Source organism: Oxyura jamaicensis, chromosome 14 (assembly GCF_011077185.1).
Source record: "Oxyura jamaicensis isolate SHBP4307 breed ruddy duck chromosome 14, BPBGC_Ojam_1.0, whole genome shotgun sequence".
Classification (NCBI taxonomy): domain Eukaryota; kingdom Metazoa; phylum Chordata; class Aves; order Anseriformes; family Anatidae; genus Oxyura; species Oxyura jamaicensis.
In genome coordinates this window covers 1,146,900-1,167,809 of record NC_048906.1, presented here as the reverse complement: position 1 = coordinate 1,167,809, position 20,910 = coordinate 1,146,900, and the positions used below count along the sequence as shown (strand labels likewise).

Genomic DNA, 20,910 nt, shown 5'->3' with positions numbered 1-20,910 from the left:
CCAAGGACTAGGCACTCTGTGAAGCTCTCCCAGAAAAACAAAAGACAAACCAACTTGCTACATACAGCACACAGACGAGACAGACGTGGTCGTCACTGAAGTCTGTGGGGCCTTCGAAAGCCCTCAGGAGGCCTCAGGGGCTGAAAATGCTGGGGGTGTGGAGGGAGCCATGTTTCCTTGCTCCCTGGCTGAACTTCTCTCCACCCTATCTGGAATTAAGCTTTTACCTCACTGCCCCAATCAAGGGAGACCAGAACTCATCTGAGGGAACAATCCCAGTAAAAACTTTGAGATTCACACAAGGACAGCTCAGTCTTTTCTTTCTGACTTTTGCTTATGAAGACAGTAGAACTGGGGGGAAATGAAACACTTGGGTACGAACCAGACAAGGTGATGCTTGGCAGCATCTCCTCCTCTTCCTATGCACTTTGTCTTTACTCATTTCTGCTTTTAGCATCTCTTGCAGCATCTCATTCATGTCAAAAGGACAAACACCTTACAATCACTTTTATTGGCACATTACAACCCTAACTCCTCCAGATACTGTTATTAAATTGCAAGTACCTGCAGGCAGAGTTTGCGCAGATTTAAAATGTAGCTTTTAGACACTACGCTCGAGGTTTCATTTTAGCTGCCTCGACCACAAGATACATCTGTGGAGGAAATATTAGTCTACAGGGGATATCTGAATGAGATGTTTTCGTAAAAACGTCACCTGGAACCAAAAGCTATATGCAAAAGAATCAGTGCTGCATAAAACTTGATGGCGGAGGCTTAATGTAAGATGCTGTGCCAGAGACTGACGTTTGGAGAGCATTACAGACATTTTTATGTGGTTTGCTACATCTCTCAGACCTCAGGCATATTGAAAGCAAAATGCTGCTTTCACCATACATGAAAATAAGAGTCAATGCTACTGCAATTAGTCTTGGAGTCTGTGTATACTAATACTGAGGATATGACTGCAGTTTCAATAGTAAATAAGTAACAAAACTCATATACATGCTTATCCTAAAGGAACTAGTATAGAAATATGATAAACTGACTTCCAGTTTTCTAGTAAGCAAGTCTGGTCACCACTGAGACTTGCTACAGACAAAAAAGACAAATCCAGGTAACATGTACAAGAAGCAACAAACAAGACCACCTGGTTTCTAGTATTGCCACTGTCAGGTTTTGTTCTTTCAGCAACAAACTGACAGTCATACTGTATGAATACTTCTAGAGTACGACTTGGAAAGGTCAATGTGGGCAGTAAAAGTACAGTCTTTTTTAGTATTTTTCAAGATCTTTTCCCCCAGGATTTTTTTTGTAAGATCGATTCTAGAACAGACATTCAAATTAAGGTCATAAATATAGATAGCAAAGAGAGCTCTTCTGTAGTACTTCTGCCCACATCTGAGAAGGCTTTGCACATGACAACATGCCTTCTAATTAGAAGAGGTGCCTGGTGAAGCAGATACAGCTGACGTAATCAGTTTGCTGCTGAAGCAGCCTGCCAAGCCACTGAAGCAATACCTCTTACCTGACATCCTCATTTCCTTGACTTTGTAACTGTTCTGCTGTGCCAGCAGAGAGAGCAAAACCAGCACCTACTGGGCTTGTTTCAGCCACAGCAGCCTGTGAGTGCTGCTCCGCTCCAGACTGAGCCAGCACGCCAGCCTCTGTGGGTGGAAGTGGTGGCTGGAAAGCTGGGGATGTGTGCTTTCTATTTATAGTGCCACATCTCCGAGGATTTGCTTGGAAGTCCATAACCTTGACACCAAAGCTACAGAAAGAAGAGAGAGTAAACACACCACACCAGCCAACACCAGGTAACTAAAGCAGCAGGACAACTGGATGTTACAACCCACAAAGACAAGTGCAACCCCTGCTGCTTAGCATGCAAAGAAGCAACAAGGAAAGCTTCAGTTTTCTGCATATAACACCATTAATGTTAAGACATGCAATGCTACTTGGCTTATCTGCACAGAGGGGTAAACTAAACAGAAGTGGAACAAGCTATTCAATTACATTTGAAGACAGACATTGACGACAATGAGGTCAAAACACTCGGTAATTTTACATGTAAATACATACATTTCCTTTCACACCAGAGTATTTCCTCTCTAAATATAATGCATAATAGAAACAAAATTGATGTGTTGAAACCTCTAAGCTGCTGTACAGATTTCAAGATAGATAAAGCAAACCACTAGGATATATGCTTCCATGATTTGCATTGTTCAAAGAGAAAAAAGCCCCTAATTAACTATAGATAAGCAGACTAAAATTCTAATGGATTTTAGAATGTGTACAGTATATTCATTCTAGAACCAAATTTTATTCCAGTTGCATTCAAGACTGAATCCTGACTTGACTCTCTTCTGCTCCTGTCAGTGCTGATAAATTCGCATGTGGCTAGCCACAAACATTTAGGTAACAATTCAACCTTTGCATAAACAGCTAAAAACAAAACAGCACATCATTTTCATATTCATGGTATGAGTAATAATAAATGAGTGTTATGCTACATGTCATATGGGAAAGCAACATGTTTTATTTTTATTTTTTAGCATTCTATTTGCTGTGGCATACTGTACCATCTTCAAATCAGAAGTCTTATCATGAAGGCACCAGGTAACACCACCTCAGCTTATGGGCTTTGAAAAGAAGCCATGGAATATCAGAAGTTAGATACTGATAGATGTTACTAAATACAGTGTTTCACTGGATTTTAGACCCCCCAAATCTGTAACAGGAAGATGGTAATTTGAAGCAGTAAATATCTGCCTTTTTTTTTTTAAATGAAGTCATGCACATAGTATAACTGGAAGGAAATACCAGTACATTACCTTTGAACCTTCCTCAGGCTGCAACAACATGGGGGGAAATAAATCACTATTGTTACCTACAGTATTTCTATGAAATTCTCCTCCTGAGACCACTAAAAGCGTATCTAACTACAGCCTCCTAAGTAGTCCAGTTCTCAGGACTGAGGATTTGAAACCTAACCTGAGAATGAAACATACCTTTCCTTCTTCAGTAAATCCCCTTCCATTACAGCCATACTAACAGGCCTCTTCCGTTCCAGTGTCCCAGATTCATATTCATTCCCAGTGTGCGACAAGTGATTTGAATTAACAGGGGGAACTGCAACAAATGCCCCAGACACATTGAAATCTTGATCTGGTAAAGAGAGACAAAATGCATCGTATGACATACACATACAAAATGGTGTCTCACTGGAAAAAAAAAAAGCTGTTGGAGGTTCACCTGAACAGGGACATCACAAATAGAGAATTCCTTTAACTAGAGCAAGAATTTACCTCCAGGGAAGAACCAGTCTGCATGCTGAATAATTGGCTCAATAATAGCTACCACATGGACCGAAGTTGCTGCTGCCATTTCAGCAAGGGATCTGTGGAAGAAATTTGTAGAACACTGTATACAGAGTTCTATCAAAGTAAGAAAACACAAGAAATCTTGCCTAAATGGCATGTTATGCTAAGCATGATGAATCAAGAATCTTAAGTGCCTACCACTTCATACTTTAGTAAAATCTAGCCTATTCAATAACATTGATAGTATTTAAAACATTCCTAAAAAGATCAATTCCTAAGAAGATCCAAACAATACAAATTCCTAAAAGGATCTGGAAGTACAGGTTGAGAAAACATCTAAAATATTTTTTTTAGGCAAATAATCTATTGCTGTGACTTGTCTATATGATTTAAAACAATCTGTTGAAAAATTCTATTTCATGGAAGCTCTGTTTTGTAGCTTTCCTAAACAACTTACCCTTCATTCTTTGCCCATAACAAGTTGGGGCCCAAGACTATCGCGACATTGCTGGGTGTCATTTTGTTAACATCACTGTTCTGTGCAAGCTTTGCCAAAAATTTGATTAAATACCTACAAAAAGAAAAGAAACAACAGGAAGTTTTTCCATACAGCTCAGTATAACCTAGTACATCACTATATTATGACATAATTAGCTTTTATAGCAAATAATAGTTCTGTTCATTTGAAAGGATGTTTCAAACTAAGAGCATTCCTTGCTGAAAGCAATGAAGTCAAAATTCAGTTAACTCCTAAAGGCAACTTCCCACAATACAGACAACAAAACTAACAACCTCCTTGGTAATGGCTGGCTACTACTTTTCTGCCCATTCGTCACAGATGTTGAATATAGGTTTAAAAGAAAGCAACTCCAATTTTAACAAAGCCGCACTATTAGACCTCCAGAAAAAAAAAAAAAAAGAGAGAATACCTACTCAGCAGCTATTTTCACATTATGTAGTGGAATCTCCACACTTTTAGGAATCACAAGAGTTGGTTTTGCTCCAATTCCCAAAAGGCAAAACCAAAAGGTAAAGTACTACAAAATAACACATGTAAAATACACCCAGGTGATATTTCTAAGACTGGAAAATACAATGAAGAGCACAACTGTTGAAAAGTCAGGTATTACTGCCAACAGCACGACCCTTTAAATGGCAGAGCTCTGTGCATCACTCTTTTGCTACAGCCAATAGTGAACTACCCTGACTGAAAGTCTATCACTGCCAACGTACATCAACTACTTAATATAACAGGATGTCCTTTTACAAACTGAACAGGATTTGGCCAAGAAGATAATAAAAGGATTAGAGCTTCAGCTAACCAACTTTGAAACATACTCTATCATCAAAGCTGCTGTGCAGCAAGTCAACAGGTGTGTATACGTACCTGAAATTAGCATGATAATGCTTGGGTAATCTGTTACAAATTTTCCATAATTCCTGTAACTTTTTATCCTGGTCCTGAATACTGGAAGGAAAAAAAGTCTGTTACATCTTAATTCCAGATCAGAAAATTGTTATTTCTGCAGAGAATAAGAAAAGATGACTGTGTAACTTTCCATATACGCCTAAAAAACGCACTGTTCTGTATTCAGTAATTCAATAACCTCCTTTTCCCATCTGTGAATTACCTCTACCTGCAACAAAACCAAATCTGCTTAAGCATCAACACTGTGCAGCCAATAGTCTGGAGTAGCCCTTAAGTTTAATTATAAAATACCTAGATACTTCACCACATTTTTGTACAATATTAAGCTACAACACATTTAAAACAATTTGTTAGACAAAATACTTACCTGTTAGAAAATAAATGGAAAAAAAAGCAGCGTGAGCTTAGACTTTTATTTTGAAGTTGTATAAAGTACCAAATTTGATGGAAGTGTGAAATATTTTCCTATAAAACTATTTTTAGTATACTTACTTTGCAGCTTGTGTCCATTCTTCATAAAGACTGTAGGTCATTAAGGGTTCTGGCAACTCTCGTAAATAGGATTTCAAGGCACCTGGAATGAAGACCAGGAACAGGCAAGTTTCTTAGCCAATGCTTTCAGCCTTTATTTAAAACACTGTTCTTAGATTTGCGATTTTATCCATGCAACAGGATTTAAGTCCCAATGAAACATCAGGACAACCTAGCGCTTCCACAGTTATCTGCTCAACACTTAACACAAGAGGCCTTTGTCTTAATTTGACAGAAACATGTGCTATGAAACAACTCTTTGGAACAACACCCTTATTAAAGCTACATACAGCTCTAATCTCCCTTGATCATGCTAACACTCTTCTCATTAGAAATATGATAATGGAATTACCGTGACCACATGAATTTTAAACACCACTCTGGCACGCAAATACATCAAGTGTGTTCAGCATGCATGCCCTATACTTATCCATGTTAAATTATGCAATTAATTGGACTTTCAATTTATTTCTATTCATAGTTTATTCTGCACAGAGAGCAACACTGTAGTGAGCCAACAGTTAAATGAACAGAATAAACTTGTGTTGTATCAATTTATACCTGGTTTTGATTCAGTACATTCACAGTACCTGCAACAGCATGGGGATCCGAGTAAAATTCATCAAGCTGTGAAGTTGAACAGTCTAAAGCAGCTTTCAGCTTTTTTAACTTGGAGGCTCCAGCAGCAATTCTGAATAAGCCCTGAATAATAAAAATCAAACTGTAATTGACTGGTAATAACATATTATAACAAGTGTGAAGTTTTATGAGAGCCTCTTTCAGAGCAGTTTAAAGTTCAGTGTCTTCACCTTAAACTGATATGACCGAGCTCTATCTCAAATGTCACTGCCATCTGATAACGTTTTGGTCCCCTGTCACTCTTGACCCATTAGTAATCTTTCAATCTACTCACACTCATTTCAAATATATTCCAAATAGTGCTGAAGGTTTTTCTGTTGCAAAAGGTTTATCGTCTACACTAATGAGCAAAATTACTTAAGCAACTTGTTAAAAAGTACAGACAGCAGTCCATGAGTTTGACTCACTGTTTTTCCTTTCTTTCATAGAGCATCATATGGTATTACCTACCTCCTCTCTCATCCCAGTCTCCAAAAGCATCATTACACAGGCTTCAATAGGGACTGCAATTTCACGACCACTGCGCTTGAGATGCTCTTCTAATGGAGTTCCAAAAGCTGGTTTTTCAGTCCATTTGTCTAATTGAAGAGTATCAAAAAATTAAGCAAAATATCTAACAATCACTTAAATTATGTCTCAGACATGAAAAGAAGAAAGCCTCTAGTACAGGTAAGAAATTTTCAGAACACAGTAGTAGTTTTACAGCCTTTGATTGGTGAAGTTTCTTGTATCATGACTAAAGAGAAAATAAGCCTGCTGGTATTCCCAATAAAATTCCGCGTCTTTGTGGATAGCGCACCACATACGTACCCCTTGTATAACTGGAAGGGCATGTCCCAACACAGGTGCTGGCACATGGCTGACAATTACACCAATTCTGACTTGCCAGGACTCCAGAAGACTTAGATTTACAAGAATCTTTGAGAAAATTTTTGCCCAGATTGCTTGACCTGGGCTGATCTTAATTTTAGTTGTATTTAAAGTGGATATAAACTGAGCTCTTAACATGAAGTTTATTGCTGATTTTAAAATCAGCAACTTAAAACGGGTGTTGATAATCCCAATGTCATGATTAGAATGATCACATTAGCAGCACATCACACTAACGCTTGCACAGATTTTCAACTCAATTTCTCTTGATTGTTCCCTAGCTTTGAAAGTCAAAATTGCTACAAGTTTCTACTAATTGAATGTGAATTTGTTTTCTACACGTTATTTTTCACCCACTATTTCTGCTGTTTTAAATCAAAAATGCAGTAAAAGACTATTAACTGTTAGTGAAGATGCATTCTTTCTTTCATGGAGGGAAAAAAAATTAAGAAAGATTTTGAAAGAGTAAAGACAATTTCTGCAAGGATTTGAATTATTTTTCTTTTTTTAAATAATAAAAAAAGAACACATCAACTATATCCCTTTCACATGGCTTTAATTCCTCTCGTTCATACCATGAGAGGCCCACATAATTTTCGCCAGTTTTTCAAGTTACAGTTTAGTAACTGTTCAAAGTCAAAGTAATTTACACTACAGCTAGAAACAATTGAATTCATGTCCTGCATTTGTATCTTACACACCGAGCCTCCTAGCACACCTTCTAAGGAAGGCCAATCTGTTCTGAAATACTCACCATATGAAAAACTTTGTACAAAGCAGCTAAGCAACAAAGGAGAATTAAATCAGTTGGGTCTGCAGCTTGTATACACAACCTTCCACACAGCCATAAGGCAGCCATAACACTGTGCAAGCATAATTTATTTGCATTGCTTTGCCTTTCACCACATCTACAGAGAACATATATTCTCTATCATCTTTCAGCACGATACTCATATTGGTATCTTTAGTTTACTGGTTCATCTTTTTACAACTTGCATGAGTTCTACAACTGAAGATACCTGAGTTTTGTTTAGCTCAGAATTTTTTTTTCCCCTCAGACTTGGTTCAGCCTACTTCTTGTTCAAAGCAATTAGCAGATTGGAAGACAATACAGCCAAAATTTAGGATAGCAATTTCAACAGTATACAGTGCATCTTCATACTAAACTGTTACTGATACTCCTTAACTGCTGTTGACAATGAAAAGCTTAGTAGCATGGGGCAGAGATAAAGCTGCCTTAATAGCTTCTTAATGATGGATATTCAACATAACAAAATGAAAGTCAATTAGCCAGCTGTAGTGCAGTAAGCACATTGGGAAAAAAAGATTACAATAGGAAGGAAAAAAGGGAAAGCAGCCCCACTCCTTAGAATCTGGGGATTTTTTTTCCTGATAATTGCCTGGTAACTATTCAAGAAACAAGGACCCTAAAGTTCCTAAATCATAATGAAATTTTCACTGTCTGGAAGAGCCAGGTATGAATTAGCAAAAGGTCACATGATATCAAGCAAAAAGTGCAAACAAATAGAAAAATCCTTCCTTTACCCTCTTTGGTATCAGACAGATTGATAGTATTCTATTAGTGTGTTAAAATATGGCTGGAGAACTCCAGAAAACACAGTAAAGATGGAATTATGCTTGGGAATGTAAAATTGTTAAGTAGATCAAAATGACCTATTAAGGAAGTCTGCATGCAAAAGAATCAGATAAAGTAGGAGAATATTGTGCAGAGGTGGCACAGGCAAGGAGAAGCATCAGCCAGAGCACAGGTTACTTTACCTTGATGGGCTTGAATTTCAGGTAGGACTTTTTCTATGACTGTTAATGCTTTTCTATGGTAATCTGCTTGTGCTTCTAATAACTGAGAACAGAAGCCACATTTTAAAAAAAAACAAAAAGAGCATTAGCTTCTGATGAGCACATAATACAAGACTAGAAGGTTTAGCACAAGAAATGTTATCTTTGAGAATTGAGTGTCTATGCACATTAGTGCTGCAATCAAAGTCATACTGAAAAAATACTCACCATAACAAAGAATCTAGCATATTCCCCTTCTTTGGACACAAAACTGTACATATCTGCTGCTAGTTGATCCTTTGAAAAAGAAAATGATGAAAAATAGGAAATGAAATTTACAAACACATTTCAACTCATACACAAAGACAGCATGTATATTTATTTTGCCTGCATTAAGTTTGAACTACTGATTCAGGCAGCACAGAGAACCAGTAAGCCACCCACCATGCTACACACTAAGTGGTAAGCTCCAAATGAATTTACAAGATGAACTAGTGGCAACTGCAACCTTTTCCTTGGTGTTAAAATCAGAAAATGCTGTTTAAAAATACCTAATTGTGTGCATGTGTGAATATAATACAGAATCTATACTGTACTACTTGTGAGGAAAGTACATGCAAGAGTGCAGTTCATTTTTGTATAGTTGGCAACATGTTTTTAGGCCATACAGTTGATTTACTTCCAAGCAAAATTCATTCAAAATGCCTACTTTACATAGCAAACAAATTGGCCCCTGAAATCAGCAATTGAATTGTTCGGCAATATGTTATTTACAGCCAACCCTAGAATGCAAAGACTAGTACTACTAAAAGGTTTTGGAGGCTCAGATCAGCCGTATCATATCATAGTATCCAACAACTGAGAAGTGAAAGCCAACGTGAACTGCCAAGAGCAGTCCATCAATATTCCTTTTATGTCAGCAGCCACAGCTTCATCCAGGTAGCTCACACTTCATGGCTAGTCGGTGGCCTGAAGCACGTGGACACCCTGAACACTTGGGACAAGACTGAGACACAGTTCCTTCTCATAAGCATCTCAGACTAAACCAGCAAGTAATGTAAAATATACATCTTCAAAAATAAAGTTGCTTTTAAATTAATGTGATTTAACGCTCACTGAGCACTAACTATACCTTTAAGACATACAATTCATTAACGGCCACATAACTTGTAACTATAATAAAGCAGACAGCTAGTTCCACAAACAAGGTTTACAGAAGCTGACATATCCTGATCACTATTGGTACTAATCAGTTATGTACAGAATAGAGTCATCTTGTCCTACCTTGCATTGTTCTACTTTATTTCCAGCTTCATCCATCTCTTCTTTAAGAGAATCTATTTTTGAAGGATGCATTTGAAAATTTGTTCCTGAAGTCTTGTGGGCTTGGTTGTATCTGTGGAAGAAAGGCTTCAGTCATTTGATGAAACCTAGTATTAAAATGGAATCTGCATTCATAGTTCCTTTTTAAAAATGTTTTCTTTTGACAGGCAAAAAAAATAATTTCAAAGGTTTTCCAACTGAATTAAGGTGTTCAAACTTCTTACCTTCCTCTTGCAGAATCCCAGTCCAACACCAACTTTGCAAGCTGTTTCCTCTGTTTTTGAATGTTAGGGATCTCCATCTAAAAACAGAATTCAAAGCACATTTATTTTTAAATTGTGTAATATACTAAACTTTGTAGGTTTCACGTCCACTTTCCACTGGTAACACATGACTACTTAAAACGGTTTTATTATTAGCAAGATAAACTATTTTTGGTCAATTTATACGCAAGTATCCAGACTTGGATGGAGTGACTTACCTCTGTTAGCACACTCAGTGGTTCTAAAATTTCTCTTTCAATCTGAACTTCATGTTGAGACAGCTCCATTGCCAGTTTATTCTCTGCATCACCACACGTATCTAGCATTTTCCTTTAAGAATTGTAGAAAATTGTTGCAGCATGATTTACTATTGACTAATCAAGAAAGATTCAAAATAAAACAACTGCGTCTCTTTGTCCTCTGCCACCCATTTGGAAACATTTGCATTGAACAAAGCAAGGCATTACTTAACAGCATAAAACCAAGCTGCTCTTTGGTGTCATTGGCAAATTCAGTATAGACAAGGAGTGTTATTAAACCTTTGCTGTCTGTAATTCCGTAGCTATTATAATAGCTTTGGAGGCTTTAAGTCATCTAGATGATTATACTGGCCCCAAATACAGAGAAGTTAAATATTTATTTTGTAGCCCAACCTTCCATCTTACCAGATGCAGAAAAATTGATCACTGCAGTAATTAATTTTCTCCTAAGCCACTTTGATATAAAAAGTTTTAACACACCGTAACATTACGCAATCAACAGGAAGCAGTCAAGGGTTCCAAAAATCATGATTTGAACTTTATTTCAAGGTTGTTCCAAGGAAAAAAAATCCCATGCTCTTTAAAGGCTTTACCTGACATTTCTTTGAAATGTTTAAATTCTGCAACAGTTCAAAAAAATGCACACATTTTTGGGTCATTCTACACAGTTTCCATTGGAATCCCCATCAACAGCAAGGAAACAGAGCTGCTTTGGCAATTCATTGCATTGATGTTCTTTTGTTTCAGCTACTTTCCTGTAAATTGCAAATCTGTACCTTGCCAGGATAAGGAAAGTGGCATTATCTAAAATAGAAGCCATTAACAGAAACCTGCAGAACACAGTATTAGTTTTTAAACTCTAAACAGAGAGAATAATTTTATCAGTCCATATGGAGAAAGGAAATTTTCAAAAGCTTTTACAATAGAAGAGAATCAGAATCCTCTGGAATGTAATTCAGAGCAAGCCTAACACTTGCCTCCATAAACACTCAAGAAGAAATGCTTGTTCACTTTTTCTCGCCATGGATTAGAGAAGGAATCTAGAAGTATTACTCTTATTAGGTTGAAAACAGCCTTTGTGTATGTAAAGTCTCTAATCGGAGCTCTACAAGCAATAAGTAACAGATTGCATCTTATAAAGAAAGTCAGATACTTACCCCAGCAGAGTTTCATCACTCAGCTGGACAGATCCTTCTTGCATATTTTGAGCAAGAGCTGTTAGAGGAAGCTTTTTCTACAGAACAGAAGGAACAGTGATTCATTCACTTTATACTAATCACCCTTTCCAGCTTTCCCAGGACATTCCCACTAAATTTTTTTCTTATTCCATACGGTCTCTATTACACACACATGCACCTCATTCTTTGACCTTAAGAAAATGCCAAGTCACAAAAACTTTCAACCCACAACACTCATGTTTCTCAGATACTTTGAAAAGCCCTGTTTTCTCTTAGTTGGAATTACTGGCCCAAAAGTTACATCAGCTACTGTAAGACCAGTAAAAAGCTTTGAGATTTAAGCAACTAGCTCATTCATCTCTTTGCAGAGGTTCCTTCTCTGTGCACCTGTTTTCAAAAGGACTGTTTTTCAATAAAAGGAGTAAAGTTGAATATTAGTAATTCCTGGTTTTAATGCACCAGGAAAACCTTCCTATGGCTTTAATAAAGAAAATTAAGATGCAGAAATCAAGTGTGCACAGAAGAAAGTTTACAGTTAATTTGAGATGCCAGTGCACAAAGGTAATTCTAAACAAAAGGAGCAGATCAGAACAAGAGTATCGTCTTTTCTTAGCTCTTATGAAAGCTGTACGCACTCAGCACACTGCAGAAGTGAGTGTCCTGACATTACTAAGATACTCCACGGTCATGTTTTTATATCTGGATGGTGAACTACAGCTAGCGTTTTAACAAATAACGTCAATGTGAGATGACTTTACAGTTTTTCTTCTCTTGGATAATATAAGGTAGAGTGACTGATCAGCATGTAGAATGCCAGACCATATTCAGACCAATCTCAGAAGACAAGCCAAAGAGCAGTTGTACTTACATGTCGCTTATCAGGATCTGTACCATGCTGGCCCTGAAAACATGCAATTAATCGCTTCTGTGCGATATGGCAAACAGATCTCACAGTGTCAAGACGTCTCTCAATCTAGTAGGCGGAAGGGGGGGGAGAGGAGGAAAACAAAAAACAGAAGTTATTTCCTTGGCCTCAGCAGAAAATCTTCCTCCTATACAACATTTAGTTTTGGTGTGCTTATTTCTCAAAGTCTACAGATTAAAAAGAAGTTCAGATGCTTAGGAGCATCTTGACAGCAAAAATACATGGAAGAGACTTAAATTGCTTTTGTTCTCAGTGGAGATTCAGCAGGAACTTGTAACGCCCAAGATACTATGAAGGAGGAGAAAAAAAATTCTCCCTACTATTTGTCCCAGCAAGAGAGAATCAGGTTGGGGCAGGCTGCACATGCAGATATCCAAGACAATAATTTAAGGAAGAAAACTGGAAAACCTCTCATAGTCTTTCACTGTGAGTTTGAAAAGTAGAATTGTAGAACATCTGACCATCTCTTTACATTGGACCAAACCTGTGGCTTTTCAACCTTGCTATATGGTAACCTTCTCTGGCTATTCAATGGTAGGGCAACGTTCCTAAATGCTAAGTGAAATAGTATCTTCAGGCACAGATTTATGGGATTTTAAAAGGTATGTAGAAGGAAAAAAATAGCTAGCATCAATGTACAGACAAGAATTCTGCCTACCATGATATATTGGAAACATGACTTAATACATGAAATGCGAATATGACAAAGATATACAGTGAAATAAAAACCCTTAAAAGAAGAGTGTATTAAAGAACACAAAAGAGCTAACAACAGCAAGTGATGAGCACTGGGACAGAACTGTTTACAGCACTGAGCTCTTGAGGCAGGCACAGCACCAAAAGAATGTGGTTTATCAACATTTTGATGACTCCCCAGGATTAGGAGGAGGAACGGTTATTTAAAAAGTATATTTTGGCAGAAAAAAAATCTAAACAGACTCAAGTTTTTGATACAGCTCTAAAATCACAGGTTACATTTTCAGGAGGGCAATAATTCTCCCCAGCTGTCCTATCAGTGCATAAATACAGATTACTGCTGACAAGAGCATTAATTTTAGTGCTAAGTTATTATACTTTAAGTATCTTTAAGGACATAGTACTTAGATTTAAAGCAAGGAATATTCACTCTTTCAGAAGAGGCAAACTGCTACATTCTAAAGAACATGGAATTCTGTAAATTCTCATTTAGAACAACATACATCCAAGTAAGAATGACATTTTCCCCTCCCAACACATTTATTTCACGCTTATGGACAATAACTATGGTATAGCCCTAAAGTGACTGCAGTCCACAATTAGGTCCCAGCAAAAGTAAGTAGTGAAAACTGCAGATAATAAAGAGACGGCAGCTCCAGCTGAAGACAAGCCTCCATAGCTGTGTTCTGAGAGAAGCTGTGAGGGAGAAGATGCTGATGGAGACAGGCACAGGCAGATGAGACGGACTGGGTGAGGATCAGCTTCTGCAAGCCCAAGGGGAAGGTAGAAAAGAACCGGTGCAGGAGGGCTGGTGAGTTGGGGGATCAGAGCAGGAAGGCTGAAGTCTCACTGGCTACACAAGGCACTAATGGGACTAACAGACCGACAGCCACAAGATGAATCCAAGCTGAGCTGCTCAAAAAGCTTCGTAAAATCTATTTTGGTAGAGTAAGGTGCAGACAAACTGCCTATGAAGGGCTGCTCTTGAAGGCACAAGGCACTGCCTTTAATTTTGAGATTGTGCTCTACAAATGAAGTCCACTTTGAAGTCCATATGAAGATGCATGAAGAAGGCAGTACTGTTTACAGTCTACTGTTGCAACTAAGAAGTTTAATTTCTATTGTCTTATCATCGAGATTAAATACTACCGAGACATTCCAAATCAGCCTCTAATCGTGAAAGTACTTTTTTTGCAAGGTCACGTAGTTTATCAAGCATGATTTTGGCAGGGGGGTTGGACCCAATGATCTCTTGAGGTCCCTTCCAACCCCTACAATTCTGAAACACCTGAAACACAGTAACATCAGTAACTGAACCATCCTACGGATCCCAGCACACTAACAGCCTGTCAGCCACACACGATGGCTTACGCCCCTTAGAAAGGTGTGCATAATCCTGACAGCCTCTTTCCAGGCAGTCTGAGTGCCAAATTCAAAGGACAGAAGATCGATAGGAGGAACATGACCCCAGAACTTCACGAGTCTCCCCTCTGATCTGCTTTTTAGTTCAAAGATGTCAGGAAAACCATGAAGGACATTAATCTCCATTAAGCTACATCTGAACTGAAAATGTGACCTACAGGCCTCCTTGTCTGCACCCACAGGGCATCTTCAGTGTACAAAGACATCAAACAATTGCTCCACTATATGCCACAAAGGCATTCCAGAAAGTGGGTCTATTGTGGAAGCCCTTCCAGTACTGAGTTATATTGCTTCTCTTCGGACAGGAACACATTTACCAGAGATACTTGAAATGGAACATTACACTTCACAAAACAGAAAGCAAGCTATGGCGACCCTATGTCAAAGCCTGAGATAAATATAAAAAGGAACACTGTGAAACATGGTTGTAAAACAAACAGCCCCGTACTTTTAAGCTCTTTAGTTAGATAAAGAACCTCCCTCCCCTCCGCAAGCCCCCAAGAGCAAACAAACAAGTGAGTAAATTCTTCCACTTGGGTGTAGCCAGTCTGCTCTGTGCCTGGGAAAGCCTTGCTTGCAAAATTTTTTTGGCAACAAGCAGCAGTACTTCTGGCTTTCACTTCTTGTTACTATGCTGCAGTTAACCAAGAAAAAAGATGGGCCCTTGAAGGCTATCAAGGTGTTTTAACAGCCTTTTTGCCATTTAATTGCACACATTCCTTTAGAAATTAAAAATGATATTGTCGAACTGTTAAGATGTTTTCGCTTCAAACAAAGCGGTTCCCTGGAAAGCAGGGTAAGGTGTTTCAGGTCAGCTCATCTCACCCTTACTCAAGATGATTTCACTAGTTCTTGCAGAATTCAAATTTTAAAGCCTCTCTCACCTTCTACTTTCATCCAAACAGCTGGAGAGCTTTGAAACAAAAGTAACACCTCATTTGTTTGGCCTGTGTGTTTTCTGCAGAGATCTTGAACTTAAAACATACTAACATGCCTTGTAATTGACTTGAAATAACCATTACACTCCATGTCCAAAGGAGCAGCTAGCACATCGAACTTCCCCAGCCAATTCACGTTCTTTTTTTTTTCCTGTAAGAACCTTTCACAAAATAACCAAAGAAAGAAAAATATGTAGAAGAACAAGTCTATAGTCAAATTTGTTTCACATGGTTAGTCAACCTCGTTAATCTAACAGTTGCAACTAAAATTCCACCATGAAACTGATGTTTGATTAGATGGCATACTTTTAGAAAGATGACAAGTCTGCAAACAGAACAAATGTCAGGGTGACAGATTTGAGAAAAAATATTGCAAGCTAAATATGAAGCAGTTGTACGTTTATTCAGAACAATTCCAGACTTTTAGAAAAATGTCATTATCAGTTAGCAAGCAGCTGGTATGCTTTTTGCCACTTCTTCTAAGGCCCAAGATGACCTCTTCAAGAGAAGCACAAATGAAGACAGAAACCAGCTGTGCCTAATCATAGCTTCTTCCCAGCTCATCATACTCCACCAGACAGCCTGGCAAGTCATTAGCACTAATGGTTCATAAGCTTAACAAGCTAGTTCATCTAGTCAAAAGCAAAAAAAAAAAAAAAAAGAAAAAAAAAAGCTTCTTCATTCACTCTACCAAGCTATATGATAGGATTTAGAAAGAGAAGTAACAGTTTTTCCTTGCAAATTTTAACAGTTTCTTCATGTTCTGAGAAGTCAGCCAAGGACACTGCTGTTTCCATCCCTGTCATTTGCATCCCCCCCCCGCACTGGGTACTCAGAAGGCTCAAACTTTAGAAACAGAATTTTAAGAATGCATATTAACTGTGTTACAATACCTGCAACAGGTCTTCACTAAGTACCTCCGTTTTCTCAGCCCTAAGTGAGGAAAAAAAAGAACACAGACAAATTAGCATGCTCGGGGTCAAAGACCGCCTTTAATAACCACTTAGTTGCAAGTGTAACCCATTACAGCCACTGCTGCAAACACCACCACGCTCACCATGCCGTAGGTAGTGCTGGCTCTTGGCCAGGCCAAGGAAGAAATATTGATGGCTTGCCCAGCGCAGAGCGCTCGGGAAAGCCTGACACTCCCAAAATTCTCAGCCCACAGCACTAATCCACTGCATCGAGTACAGAGATATTTCAAGATGCACACGACCTAGCAGAAACTGGAATCCTGAAAAACTTCTCTGAAATGCAAATGTTTCCTTTTTCCTAGAAATCTGTTTAAGAAAAAATGCAACTGGTTTCTACATCTGCGTTACATAATTGAAGTTTACATTATCCCCACTTTAAATAACTCCAGCCCTTATTTTGGCTTAGTGCACGAGAGAGAAATTAGAGGCAGGTATTTCAGCAGTTCATTCACCCTCCGTGCTGACCCACTTTTATATATTTACGTGATATGAAACAGACACCACAGAAGAGGAATTCCAGCATACCAGAAGAGAACACACATTAACCTAACAGGCAGTTTTATGAAATGGAACAGCCACCTCAGATGGCATAATTCAGAACAATCTCTAAAAACATTTAGGATACCTACAACTGGATACGTATGCATCATTAAACCACTGAACTGCGGCAAAGCCCATGAACTAGCAGGGAGAACCACGCAGGTTTATGTGAAAAAGCTTTCAATTTGACTCAGAGTTCACAGTTTTTCCCTGCAATAATCAAATTACAGTTACTACAAAATTTTACAAACTCACTTTTAGCTATTGAGAATTACAAAATTAATTTTACTTTCGGAAGAAAAAAGGCTCGTTCTAATATTATCCCGTGATCATGATCCTCCCATTATACTACTTCAAAGTTACTGGATGCTTTTGAAAAGCTTTAGGCACAATATTAATTTAAACCCACCAAATACTTGCCTAGAACTTGCACACAACCTCACATTCATAAAAAGTATGATTTCTCCCCCCCCTTCTTTTTCCTAGGTAGTAATACCCATTTGAGTGAAAAAGTAAAAGAGATTTACGTTAAGTGCTGGCAGAAGTTCATTTTCATTTTAAATACTGTTACCTGCAGATTATGCATCAGTGTGCAAAACAATTCTTGTGTACACAAGTCCCCTTTGCACATGTGATTGAATTATCAAGTATTTAGGGTCACAGCCAGAAAATCCAGATCTCCTTTGAAGTCAGGGACTGTTTTTACCAGTCATCAGCTGTGGCAGCACAGCGTCCCCCGGGCCAGAGCTGATTTAGAAAAGCCACTTATGATGATGTCAGGTTTGGAAACGCAGAGGGAAGACCTCACCCTTCCTGCAGGCCCACATTCCACCTTTAATAATGAAGCCAAGAAAGGGCCACTAAATAATATTGTTTTCCAGTGACCACTGCCATAAAAAAGAAAATGTAACCCTGCGACAGCAGCACGGCCTTTATCTCCGTGCTGAGCTGTCAACAGGGGAAAAGCGACAAAGCAGCAAAGGTACCTCGGCACAACAGGTACGACTGCTTTTACTTCTAAGTTTACGTCTAACTGCAGCTCCACGGGACACTAATTCCTTCTGCCAACTAATTAAAGAATTAGCAAATCTATGCTCAATATTTTTTCCATTGCTCCTTACCCTTTATTAGGTCTTGTTTGTGCCTTTCCTACTAGGTAGCATGAAGCAACAGAGGAACGGTGCCTCCTGGAATCACGAGGTGGTTAGCAAGGGGAAGATGCAGCTGCAGAGAAGTTCCCCAGCCACAACAGCCTCTGGGAGCCCATCAGAGCAGGTCACTGGCCCTTGACCGTGAGCCCACCACCTCAAGCCTCTTCCCGGGCACGCCATGGACACAGCCAGCCTCACGCTAAGGTTACATGGCTGTTGGCATTCCCAGCAGCTGGACTCCATGCCATCAAAACAGTTAACTCACCATCACACCAGGACACCCCTGCAAGCCATTACTAAGAGAAGAAGCATGGCATAGCCCCTGCTGTGCCAGGAGGCCCCAAACACGCTGTTGGTGCAGGATCCATGGGCGCTTTTGCACGGCGGGATGCCTGCAGCTGGGAGCAGGCACTGAGCACAGGACCCGGCGGCGCAGCGGGCACACGCCAGCCGCTCAGCTCCTTGCACGGCCGAAGTGTGAAACAGCCGCTGGGCTGGTGGCCAAGCACGGCGAGCAGGGTTGTGCTGGTCCCCTGGGAAAGGGGAGGTTCTGAGGAGCGGAGGTGAAGCTTCCTGCTACACCTCGGGGCAGGACATTGTTATGGCAAAACTTTTATATATGAGATGGCTGGTACAAAGTTCTTCAAGTAACATGCAGCAGTGCATTTTTAAAAGACTGATTCTAAAAACAAGGTGGTGAATATGCAACAGCGTGTGGCAGCTCTAATCATCCCTATAACCAATACAGAGGATAAATACCGAGTTCCTTTGAAGCATTGCTTCCAAATTGTTTTCTGCAAGGAATGAGCACAACGTTAGCCCACTGCACGCACACCAAACGCACAGCTCTGTGGGCTGTCTTCAGCAGCAGCACCGACAAAAGCAGCTCCTCGCTGCCGCACTGTGCCCCTCGCGCTGATACCACGTGCTCGCCTGGCTCAGCAGGGCTGGAAGCCACCTCAGGCAGCCACGCTGGCTGAGAACTGAGAGAAATAGTCACTTTTCCACCAAATCTGCTCCCCAAATGCACTCTTCACACAAATAACTTGCTGACACAGGCCTGGGGAGAGAACAGGTGGCAGAGAGCTCTGTCAGTGACCATCAGATTCTCAATGCATTGTACCTCAGCTCGCTGTGACATCTTACAAGTCTATTGCACCTGTCTCCAGCTGGTCTCCTCTTCTAAGTGTTTCACAGCACCATTCGTTTCACTGATTCTTCCCTTTGGACAGGGCCTCTTGGCACAGCACAGCCTGAGGCTGCTCGGGCCTGGGGCTCTGCTGCAGCTCTCTGCATGCTGGGCCTGAGCCAGACAGCCCAGCTCTCGCCCCAGCCTGAAAATCGGTGCCCTTGGTTCTTCACTGTACAGGCCAGAAGTCCTCCCTGTACCTCTGGAAACAGCAGGTGAGAATTCCTGAGATAAAAATGTTTACCTTTACTGGGGCAAGAATTTACATTTGCACATATGAAATAAAGGAGATCTATTAAACCAGAGCTGGGAAGTTAAAAAAAATAATAATTAAAGCTTCATCTAAATAGTGTTTGATCTCACTGGCTTCACAGCAGAGTCCTGTCCACCATCAAGGCATCAGTACTGACTGGGGAAGATCTCCAGAGCAGGTCAAAACTACAAAACCACTGGAAATTTACACCCCCGAAAGGCTAACAAGGAAGGAACAAGAGCAATCCTGACATGCAGAGCCATAAAAACTTGGACATTCACAACAGAACAAGTGACTCAGTTCAAGTATCAAAGTGGAAACAGAAACCTTGACTCACGCACCGAGGCCAGGATGCGGAGCTGGCAGCAGGTGATGCCCCAGGAGGGCAGCTCGTGTCGTGACAAAAGGACGAGTCTGCGCTGCCGAACTCTGGAAAAACTTCAGTGGAAATGAGGAGAAACTCACCCGAAACATGAGACGAAATTAAAGCTAGCCTTCTGGCTGTTTGATTTTCCTTAAAGTATTTGTTTGTTACCCAGAGTAACCAGATTAGCACTTGCAAGTTAACGCTTTGCAGCACCTTCACGGAGCGCCGCGCTAGCAGCACATCCTGCCTGCTTCCACAGCACAATAGGCAGCACTTGGTGCCAGGAAAAATGGAAGAATCAGCAGCTCTGTTCCAAAACAAGGAATCCAGAGTTAGGTGACAACTTCCCTTCTAAAAGGTTTGCTTTTCTAATCCTAGGCCAGACTTCATAGCAGATACAACTTAAAGATGTTTCGGGACTAGCAGCTTAGTTCAACACTGTACTAAATTCCAGGGACAGGCTGCCTTTCCAAGCAGTGTGAACTATATATAACCCAACGGGGCCTAATCATTAAATACGTCACATCACTTCAAAACCAAAAGAAAGCTGCCCTAGGGAAAGACCTCAACAAGACAAACTCAACGACCCCTTTCCAACGGAGACCCAGGAGAACAGCACCAACGTTCAGGAGAACCTAGGTGTGAGTGCCATTTACTCTACACGGAAAGTGACTGCTGCAGTCAGTATCCAAAAGTGGAACAGATCATCGCTTATGGCAACATCTTTCTTAAGTTCTACTTGTTTTGGACTTTCCTTGGAATCAAGGTGATGCAGGGAACCCCTCGTCTTCCAGCTCAGCAGATACAAGGTACGCTCCGTCCCTTCCTCCTCCCTGGCAGCC

The 20,910-nt window shown here is 39.9% G+C and overlaps 1 protein-coding gene across 6 annotated transcripts in view; it reads right to left on the bottom strand.

Annotated features, from left to right (window-relative positions):
* The window catches only part of ARHGAP17 (Rho GTPase activating protein 17), a 42,120-nt gene that overhangs the window by 7,500 nt on the left and 13,710 nt on the right, over positions 1-20,910 (bottom strand). For 4 of the 6 annotated variants that reach the window (XM_035339306.1, XM_035339310.1, XM_035339311.1 and 1 more), the window contains exons 2-18: positions 16,488-16,527; positions 12,482-12,586; positions 11,593-11,669; positions 10,394-10,505; positions 10,137-10,213; positions 9,874-9,985; positions 8,818-8,886; positions 8,572-8,653; positions 6,373-6,500; positions 5,874-5,985; positions 5,245-5,326; positions 4,711-4,791; positions 3,781-3,894; positions 3,309-3,400; positions 3,012-3,168; positions 2,835-2,852; positions 1,526-1,768 (exon numbers count right to left, since the gene is read on the bottom strand). In XM_035339306.1, coding sequence (XP_035195197.1) covers positions 1,526-1,768; positions 2,835-2,852; positions 3,012-3,168; positions 3,309-3,400; positions 3,781-3,894; positions 4,711-4,791; positions 5,245-5,326; positions 5,874-5,985; positions 6,373-6,500; positions 8,572-8,653; positions 8,818-8,886; positions 9,874-9,985; positions 10,137-10,213; positions 10,394-10,505; positions 11,593-11,669; positions 12,482-12,586; positions 16,488-16,527 — 1,701 coding nt within the window. The remainder of the gene's footprint in view (positions 1-1,525; positions 1,769-2,834; positions 2,853-3,011; positions 3,169-3,308; positions 3,401-3,780; positions 3,895-4,710; positions 4,792-5,244; positions 5,327-5,873; positions 5,986-6,372; positions 6,501-8,571; positions 8,654-8,817; positions 8,887-9,873; positions 9,986-10,136; positions 10,214-10,393; positions 10,506-11,592; positions 11,670-12,481; positions 12,587-16,487; positions 16,528-20,910) is intronic. The other 2 variants (XM_035339308.1, XM_035339312.1) reach the window with 2 other exon arrangements.